The sequence below is a fragment of the Peromyscus leucopus genome, chromosome 3 (genome assembly GCF_004664715.2).
Source record: "Peromyscus leucopus breed LL Stock chromosome 3, UCI_PerLeu_2.1, whole genome shotgun sequence".
Classification (NCBI taxonomy): Eukaryota; Metazoa; Chordata; class Mammalia; order Rodentia; family Cricetidae; genus Peromyscus; species Peromyscus leucopus.
The window spans coordinates 72,079,755-72,090,195 of NC_051065.1; the positions used below are offsets into that span (position 1 = coordinate 72,079,755).

The 10,441-nt window shown below is 43.3% G+C and overlaps 1 protein-coding gene across 2 annotated transcripts in view; it reads left to right on the forward strand.

Annotated features, from left to right (window-relative positions):
* Positions 1-7,675, forward strand: part of Creb5 (cAMP responsive element binding protein 5) — a 398,130-nt gene extending 390,455 nt beyond the window's left edge. For both annotated transcript variants that reach the window (XM_028864134.2, XM_037203763.1), the window contains 2 exons: positions 4,520-4,628; positions 5,534-7,675. In XM_028864134.2, coding sequence (XP_028719967.1) covers positions 4,520-4,628; positions 5,534-5,697 — 273 coding nt within the window. In that variant the 3' untranslated portion in view covers positions 5,698-7,675. The remainder of the gene's footprint in view (positions 1-4,519; positions 4,629-5,533) is intronic.
* The last annotated feature ends 2,766 nt before the right edge of the window (positions 7,676-10,441 follow it).

Genomic DNA, 10,441 nt, shown 5'->3' on the forward strand with positions numbered 1-10,441 from the left:
AGAACCTTCTGGTTAGGCGGCCGTACAGCTCCCCGTTAGGAAAAAAAAACAAAAAACAAAAAACAAGACCTCGGAAAACAAAAAGCAGACCCCAGCCTTTCTGGCTTAGTTACACAGCAAATCCCTGCCCAAGTGGTGTAGGAGTTAGAGAAACTTAGAAAGTGCCTAATCTAACATTTTTACTATATAGAGAAACTGAGGTTTGGGGGAGATCAGGAGTCAACCCACATGTCACAGAACCAATAAGTATCCGAGTGAGGACTTGGGCAACTCGCCTGTTGCCCTAAGCTGCTGCTTCAACAGACATCTTTTCCTTCTAAGAAGTCCTTGAACTCTGTGCCACTTTGGGCTGCTGTCAGATCACTGCTGATGTGGCATTTCTAGGTCACTTGCGTTCGGTGGGGATATGGAAATCATCTGGTCACCCACTAAAGTAATTGCTTTTCCTTTTTAGTGCAAAGACACATGGTCTAAGTTGATGCTGAAATTTTAGACACACGAACCCAGGTCTGGGACTTGGCAAGGGAACAGGCCAGATGGAAACTGTTGCTTGACAAATTGAAAGTCCTTTGTTTCTGAGGGGACCAAACCTGCCCTCAGCTAATCTGAAAAGAGGGGGTGGGGTTCTGGGCCGTTTGTGATAATTATGTTTCTGGCACAAACTCCAGCTTATACCAAAACGCATTGTGGATTTATCATATAACAAAATGACATTACCGAAGCCCCAAACTGTAAATGTGCCTGTCAGGGAATTCTGAACGTGCCATTTAAAGGATGTTATTGAAGTGTGGAACACCTCGACATGATTGCTACTTCACCCCCAGGCAGATTTACGGATTAAAACCCCATCAGTGTGACAGCACCCCACTCTTACCATCATTATCTAAATAGCTAACTGCTTTAAGAATAGCGACCTCCAATTCATTTCACAACTAAGAACGGGAAGGGCTGACTTCACTTGCAGAATGTGTTCATTATTTATACTTGGTTTTTAAAAACTCATTTTATAGGGGCACCTAGAACTGGTATTACAACCAACAAAGGTGAGCTTCAAAGGTGATTTCCCCCCCTCAATTCATAAAGCCAGTTGATACTTCACACAGTTCTGGCTTTTATTTCCTTGCTGAACTTCTAGGCCAACTTTGACTTCTTTCATGCATTTTTGAAACATTTGCTATCTGGTTTTTCTCTCAGAAAATGAATTCAAGGTGATTCTAGTCCTCTACCCTGAAAAAGGTTTTGACTAGACGCACAAAGCACAGTCTAGTGTTTGTGCGTTCCCTGCTTCCATCTTCTTTGGATGCAGAGCATCCTATCCAGTCTCCTTCCCCGAGGACAGCAGTTCTTGTCCTTTGTCAAGTTAAAGAACCTTTGTGACACCTGACGAAGGTTCTGGATGCTCTCAGTATGAGTACAATGTGTACATAGATGGTTTCTCTCTCTCTATCTCTCTCTCTCTCTCTCTCTCTCTCCCTCTCTCTGCCTCTCTCTCTCTCCCTCTCTCTCTTTCTCTCTCTCTCTTTCTCTTTCCTCTCTCTCCCTCTCTCTGTGTCTCTCTGTCTGTCTCTCTCTCCCTCTCTCTCTTTCTCTCTCTGTTTCTCTTTCTCTTTCCTCTCTCTCTCCCTCTCCCTCTCTCTCTCTGTGTCTCTGTGTCTCTCTCTGTGTGTCTCTGTCTCTCTGTGTGTCTCTCTCCCTCTCTGCCATCCCCCCCCCATCTCTCTCCCCCCATAATGAAACTGTGACAACGCACTGTTAACATCTGGTCATCCAGACGGCCTGGAGTATAACATCCGTGAGAATGCCCCAAGTGGTCCACTGGCAAATGAAGCTCGAGATCAGTTCCATTTGATAGTTAGGTGATTGGCTTTCTCAACAGGAAGGCAACACAAAAACGTTCTGGAATAAGAAGCTGTCTTCCTAAGAGCTAAACTGTTCCAGCCATTTTGGTTTGGACCTTGGTGGAGAGGTTTGGACAGTCCACTCCCACTACTGTCCTTAGAAGTGATGTCGTTCTGTTGGCTTTGCAGGGCTAGGGAAACAGCCCAGAGCCTGGCCTGCCTGTGCCAGGCAAGCGCTGGACCCCTGAGCCACGCCTTCAGCCCCCACACCTGATCATTATGCTCAACCCCAGGAGTAAGCTGCTTTTCCTGCGGGTTGCTATGCATGAATTCCAAGGCCCTCCAGCTTTTGCTTATTCCTCACAGCATCAGAGTGATGTGCATTAAGCCAGGGGCTGCTTACTTTTCCCTGTTGATTTGTTAACTAGTATTCAGTTCCCAGCTGTTACAGGGCCAGCTCACACAATTACTAACATCAGAAATATGTGCGTATTCAAGTCTACCCTTAAATGGTGGTCGGTTTTTACAACGCTCTCTGAGCTCCTATGGCTCTTTTAGATATACTTTATTTTTTTGTGTATATGAGTGATTTTTTCCTACATGTATGTATGGACACTATGTACATGCCTAGTGCCCATGGAAACTAAAGAGGGCATTGTTGAATCCCCCAGAACTGGAGTTATGGATGGTTGTGAGCTACCATGTGGGTGCTGGGAACCCAGACCAGGTCCTCTGCCAGAGGCCTGACCATCTCTCCAGTCCTCCCTCCTGCATCCTGACAGAACTTTACACCACTCAAGACCTTGGTTTCTCTACTTACAGCATATTTGTTTATTAACAAAGCCTTTTGCTAGTCATAGACAAAATGCGGCTGTCATATAGTTTGATACGGTTTTAGTGAGAGGCCTGACTGACTGTATGCATTGTTTTATAGTAAAATTGCTTTGTGGAAATGGAAAGTGGATTGTGAAAGAGTCTGGGATGTGCTCCCACTCAGTGATGTGGAAAGCTAGTGAATGGCATTATTGGTGTTTTGAAAAGAAGCAATGGACACACCCGGACTGGAGCTCAACTGTTGCCCAGGACACAGTAGGGGATAAAATGGAACCTGCATTTACCTTCTGCAAGATGGCCACCAGCCTTCAAACAAGACTGGTTTTTAATTCAAGAGGTGTTAAGAAAGCAAAATAACCCAGTTTGGTTTTGTTGGCTAATTTTTAGCTGACTTTGGTTATTTATTGTGGGGTATGCATGTGCCATGTCACACATGTTGAGATCGGGGTCACTTGGAGGAGTTGGTTCTCACCCTCCACCACGGGACTCCTCGGGACTGAACTGCAGTCCTCACTCCTGGCAGTAAGCACCTTTACCCACTGAGCCACCCCCACGTTTGGCCTGCATACTTCACTAGTTGTTTTCTCAGTCACAGAAAAGGGGAGGCTCCCCTGTGCCATTTCCTAAGTGTCGTTATCTACATCATCTGCAGCTGAGAGTTTTGCTGGGGGCACAGGTGTCAGGAATGGTGTGTTCAGAAAAACATCATTGCTAAAGCATGCAAGTCATATGCCATTTGATGGTGATGTGTGCGTGCACAAATACACACACATCACAGTTCTCAGTTTCAGAACAGATTTTAAATATATATATATATATTAAATGGTCTAAAGATGACTTTCTTTCCTACATACTATTTTAAAAACAAGGAGAACTTGGTGGTTCTGGGAAAACAAAGAAGGTTATTTAAACATCATAATTCAGTTATAGTTCAAAGAAGAGTTGGTTGAGGGCTGATGGGAATTTCCCTGTAAAATAAAGTTGTTCCACTTGCCCCAGAATTGCCAAAAGTCACTTTGGGCTATGGCTGGCCCCTATCAATCATACTCACTGGGAAGTAGGAGGTACCATCTGCCTTCATGAATGCTCTCAGATTTAAGAGCAATTTTCCTGTACCATTAAGTGGCTTATTTACATTTAGGTGAATTTCTTGTTATGACCATTTGTGTGTGTGTGTGTGTGTGTGTGTGTGTGTGTGTGTGTGTGTGTAGTTTGAAGGATAATGGGGAAAGCTTGCAATGCAGACATTTGTTACTTTATTAGCAGTCTATTCGGTGTGGTGCAGTTGCTTCCAATGGCCCAAATGTATTTGGAAATAGGAGATACTCTTAAAAGAATAGTTCCAAGTTTTCAAGTAACTTCTAGACTTCTAGAAATATTCTTCTCTAGTTTATTTATTACTGGAGGGTCAAATTCATGTCATGAGTGTCACCAAGCTCATCGTACATTGTACCGTTTCTGGTTCTATCTTCTAAATACTGTGACTGAGGATGGCGGAGGTTAGTCAAATTGTATTACCTACCTCGGGTTGTGTGATCAGTGAAGAGCAGAGGTTCTCACTTGTATGACCTTGTTCCAGAGCCCATCACTTGGAGGGTATGGTCTATTTTTTTTAAAATAGGGTTCAGTTCTTGAGTTAAACTCTGGTCTCTTCAAAAGACCCATAACAGATTAGAGAGTCAAGTTGGAAGAAAGCTACAAAATTCAGGTCCATCTCTCCAAATAATGCTCTTCATGGTGCTTAGACACAAGCAGTAGGGTTTGAGGGTTTTGTTGCTGAAAACGGGAGGGACTTTGCATTTGCACTTTTTTGGCTTTCTCAACACAGTTTTAATATGTCTTTCCAGAATGAGGTGTCCATGTTGAAAAATGAGGTGGCCCAACTGAAACAGCTGTTGCTCACACATAAAGACTGCCCAATAACAGCCATGCAGAAGGAATCACAAGGATATTTAAGTAAGTCACTGTTTTATTCTTTAGAAACCACATGTTTTGTCACTAATTTTGCACTGAATTTTACTAAAAGGGAAAGATACAGTCTAGGTTGCACACCCAGGAAGATATACTGGAATTACTGAGTGCTTACAGACTCTCCTGCCAGGGAGGGGGGTGGTCTTTCCTGACCTCTCCAACACCATGCCCACCACTTCCTGATCACTTCTGGCCATACTTTCCCTGGCATTTCTGCATTACCAAATTCCAGCTTTGTAGCCAGGAAGAAACTAGTCTGTGGGGGTGCAATTACCAGCAGCCTGTTCGTCCTGCTGGGAAATCTGCAGGCTGGGAGGCAGCCTTGGGGTGAATCACTTCTAGTGTCTCAAGAGATCCTGCATGTTGCCCACCATTCTGGCAAGTTCCTGAGCTGTTGGAGTTTACCAGCAGGCAAAGTGGGGCCCCCTTTCCCTGTCTCCACTTTCTGCACCTGGAATATCAGTAGACTAAATGCTAGTTGTAGAAGGGATGGTGGGAGGAAGAATGATTCACAGCTGAAGGTCAATTTGTTTTCAAATAATTTTTTAGATTGAGCAACACAGATTCTCCCACCACATGTGAGTATTTTTCCACATTTAATATATGAATGGTATCTGAAAATACAACATGGGGAAGTTCACGTACCCAGACCCAAACTCAAGGAGTCATTTTTACCGATGGAGAAAGTACAGTTTTACACGTAGCTGTAAAACCTGGAAGGCTTAGCTTGGTGACTTCAGTTTAAAATGAAGTTTGGGTTGTGCCTTCCAGAAGGAAATGTGTGAAACTCTTCCACATGAAGGAAATGTCTAATAGCGTTTTTTATTTGTGCCTGAGGAATTCCCACAAGATGGAGCTATATTTGTGTGTGTGTCTGTGTTCTCTTCCAGGTCCAGAGAGCAGCCCCCCTGCAAGCCCCGCCCCAGCATGCTCACAGCAGCCCGTCATCCAGCATAACACCATCACGACGTCCTCCTCGGTCAGCGAGGTCGTGGGGAGTTCCACCCTCAGTCAGCTCACGACTCACAGAACAGACCTCAATCCTATTCTTTAAAGGGCAGTGGTCAAACCTGGCCTCTGAGAAGAGCTGGAACATGCCATACATCCTTTCCTCCAAAGGGCATTTTTAGAAGTAACTCAGACCTGGAAGACGCCTCAGCCCTTCAAAGACTGGCTTTCATTTTTATAGTTATTATGGAAATGTTGTCTTTTATACTTAGTTATATAAGAAAAAGGGAGTTATGCAATGAATATCTATCAGCTTGGGAAGCGCGTTGGTGCTTTTCTCCAATTTTCTGGTACCAGTTTCTTGTTTATAAACGGAATCTTTCCTGTATATAGCCATAATTTCATTCTTACCAGTCCAACCCTTTGCCTGGAACAACGAATCTTGTTAAACTACAGCTTTTAGCCAAAATGAGGTATACGTAGATATCAAGTGAGATGGATCCACAGTAACTGGGTGGGAAATCTGATGACGTCATAACTCATGTTGAGTTTGTGCTGTGACGTCACCAGAATCTCAGCTAAACACATGGGCCTTCCTGAATTTTTTTTCTTGTTAGAAAAAAGAAATTATGGTCCATTGATGTCCCAAGAAAGCCACCAAGCATCTCAGGCCCTCTCCTGCTCTTGCCCACTTGCTCAGATGTCCAGTATCCTTCTCCAAGACTATTTCCCTGGATTCCTTATTAACTCTTTGTTTGGACTCTCTTCGGTTTTGCCTTTCCACCTTCAGCTTTGCATGTGAAGAAGAAAATAATGTTTAAAGAAGAAGAAAAGCAAATACTGAAACTGTGGACCTAGCCATTGCTTCACTTGAGTTTAACCCACAGCTGGAGTTCATTCAACTCCTGCCTTTCACAAAAAAAAAGTGACCAGGAGATGTTTAATGTGCCTGATTTAACGTTTTTAATAACCAGAGCAAATAAAAGGTGGTTTGGTTATAGGTGAAGCACTATTGAATGCCAGCTGTGGAGACATTAGGGACAGGAACTTTGTAAGCCCCAACTGTGAAAGTCCAAATTAGGATGTGGGCTCTGACATCACACCCTCGAATTACAACTCGTTTCTATGGCCTGTCTATAATGTTGAAAAATCCATGCACTATATAATAGTTCAGAAGGGCTCTGTTCACTACACAGATTACATTGTTCAATCATCAGCTGCTAATAGCCTAAGATTTATTATTATTTTTTTCCCTAAGCCTATGGAACCAGCTCTGCTATTCTGGTGGGCAAAAGCAGGCTCACTCCTGGAGCCAGAGGGAGGGAGAAGCAAGGCCAGTGTTTCTGCAGGGTGCTTGCAGTCTGTCAGGACAGACAGACTCTTTGGCTGCCAGTTGAGTTCCGTGGAGGTGGCCAGGCTGATGCACTCTTATGAACGGTTCTGATTTATATTTTCAGCAACTTCCATGGACTTGCCCATTATGAAAAGCAGATCAAACCTGAACCACAGTTGTGCCTCCTTGAAACAAGCCATTCTACTCTGCTGGTGTTTTAATATCATGTTTCACGAATAATAGGGGCTAATGTTTCTCACTAGCAGTCAAGGCATATGCTGGTGTTTCATCTCCGCCCAAATACTTCACCTCCTAACCTGTGTGTGTGTGTGTGCGCACATGAATGTGTGTGCCTGTGTGTGTGTGTGTGTGTGTGTGTGTGTGCGCGCGCGCGCGCGCGGGTATGTGTGTGTTTGTGAACAGTATAGGTTTTAAAAGAACAGTATTTTACAAAAGCTGTCACTTTTATAAGAGTTCAGTAAAGGAAGGATGTACTTTTTCGCTCACTATAGTTTAAAAAATCTATTTTAGAGGAAAAAAAAGAAAATATGAGGGCTCTGAAGCATGATTTTTATAACTAGTTTCAGTTTTATCTAATAACTTACTTTAAAAATCAATATTTATCAACATTTTTTTTCCATGTATGTCGTGCTTTTGAGAGACAGGTTTGACTGTTCAGTAAAGTTGAAGACTTGGATATATGGCCTAAGAATAAAAAAAAAAAAAAAAACAAATGCAAAAAAAAAAAAAATACATAAAAAGAAGAAAAAGAAAAATGGAACGGGAAGAAAAAAAGATGGGGTGAACAGAATTTTCTATTGTATTTTAGGAAATGTAAGTGTATCATTTTCAAGTATTTTAAATACTGAATTCATATTGTTATTATTTTTTTTCTGAATTCCAGCAGTAACCGAATGGTTTAACCTAACTGGCTCCCTAAGAAATGTTTAAGACTTAGATTTGAAAGAAGTTCATATTCATGACTCTGGTTTGAAACCAAAAGTAATTTTCTGCACAATTCCTTCCTTAGGCCAGGTAGATATTCTGCTCCCCTCGAGAGACAAGGGGTGCGGGTTGGAGTGGCTGAGCTGGTAGCTATTATCTTACATTTGCTCTGAGTTAAACAAGACCCTTTCTCTCTTGCCTACATGTTTAGCCCTTGAAGAAATGGATTTCTTTTTTAGATCCACCAGTAATACCACAACGTCCAGGGAGTAACCTGTCACTGAAATTATGATTTTCTTTTAGTTTACTTCTCTCGCCTCTTCACTGAAATCCTTAGCTGTTAAACCGGCGGTCTTTGCAGCTGAGAACTTGCCTGCGTTTTCTTAATTCCGCGACTCGACAGCTTGACTGATGTGCATTATTTATAGCTCAATTATGTCTGTTTTTTATGCTAAGTAGGCAAGCCACCACACACAGCCAACCTTTCTCAACATATAATTAGCATCAACTGCCTTCGTGTTCCGTGCAGGGCCTGTAGGTGTGTTTGTTTGTCGTAGGAAGCTGCTTCTTCAGTGCGGGCGCCAGCCTGTTGTCAGTACTTCCTACAATCCCAGAGAGAAAAGCTTTTTTTGGTGAAATCTGAAAACCTGGTCCACCCCTGGTAAAGATGCCACATAAAGGTCCAGTCTTTACTGGATGGCAGAGCCTTCCTGAAAGGACCCTGGCTGTGCCTACCATACACCAGCCACTCCAAGAGAGCATCCTTTTAACACCATTATCTTCTCCCAGCCAGTTACTTTGTCAACCATGCAGACTTTTTTGTGAATCAGAAGCAATGGCCTTCAGAGTCCCCCCATCCAAGGAAGAGAAGCCCCAGCAGCCCTGCTTCTCCTTACTCCCGTGGGGCTCCGTTATCATAGGATCTGCTTCTGAAGTCCCTGCCAGCCTCCTGGGCACTTCTCCAGTCCCTCCCTCCCTAATGTGCTGAGAGCTGGTAACTTAGTCCACCCCAGAGCACTTTGGCCTTGGCCGGGTGGATTCTCACCTCGATAAAGACATTGTTTCTCTTTGACGCCTTCCTCCATCTATGATGTCGGGATAGGTAGATTGAAAGGCCCAGCCATGGGTGAATGTACTAATCTCCAAGCTCAATGTCCAGTTACATGTGGTCCCCAGGTGACTGTACTCATCCCTTTCCTACCCTTTTGTTAACATGTGCAGGTCACCATGGTTACACAACCTCTGGGAGACCAGTAGAAGGTACGCCATCCCTGTGTGTATCGTGAGAATTTGGGTGACTAACTCAGCCTATGCTCCTTGGAGCTTATCTAGTCAATAAATAAAATACAGTGTGTGTTCTGAGAGAGGTGTCAGTTGGGGAGTATTCAGATGACTGTTGCCTGCTAGTAAAGTAAATTGTAGTGGCTTAGAGTTTGCCATTAAAATCATAAACCAGCTTCAGAAAAACAAAAACAGCCCTTAGCTGGGATTATTTTTGAAACACCAGTCACTGCTATAAAACTAGCCTTCCAGTTAGGGTAGAATGTCCTTCTCTTTGAGTAATTAAACCATCTGAGAAAATATGTATGTATGTATGTGTATACAGTGGGATTCAAGGACCAAAGCAAAATTTGAACAGGAATCTATTAATTTAGAATTTATAAGATATTTATTAATAAATGTTATTTTAAACATTCCATTTGAACAGTATTCTTCTATAGGGTCTACGTGTCTTGAGAATGTTAGTCCACAATAAACTGCCCCAGTTAGGGTGCCATTGGTCAGGGTCTGGGATGGCTATTCCCATCACTTGCTGGAAGCCCATGCTTTGTTCTCTGTGCATAGACCTTTGGAGGCTTGTTTGCTGTTCTGTGAGTTACTGGGTAATCTACATTCTGAGAAAGGTTTTTCTGTTTTGTTTTGTTTTTGTTTAAAAAAAAAACATTTATTTCTTCTTTTCATTTTTAAATTAAGCGCTTTCATTTAGGAAGAAATTCATCCGAAGGGCATCAGTGACAAGAAGCAGAACAGCTTTTTAATTTTTTTCTTTTCTGTCTTTGTTTTTGCATAAAATGCTTTCCTCCTCACTTCTCTTCACTGCACAACCATCTCCCAGAACACCTTGCACTACTCAGCTCTCTGGAGCTGCCTGGCCCCTCGAAAATAATGGGTAGCAGCTTTAAGACTCTCAAGCTCCGTACTGTCCGGTCCCGTCGTGTCGTCGTCGGATCTGAAGGGGAAGGGAAGCCCGCTTCCCCGGGTAAAGCCGTGCCTGTGCCTGCGCCACAGCAGTGATTTAGAACCCCTCTTCTGCTTTGAAAATAATTTATATGTTAAAGTTGCACTTTAGGTCCTGACCCCTCCCCCCCTCTCTGCTTCTCGGTCTGACCTCTCTCTTGACCTTCAACTTGCCTTGGCTCCACCCTTCACAACTGTTCTGTGTAGGCGTCCATGCTGCACCATTTCAAACCCTTTATAGAAAATTTGCACCGGGTTCGTTCGTATGTGCATTCATTCCTAGCGTGGCTAGGCAGCGCTTCTCACAGCCTCGTGAAACCTGCTCCAAGAATGC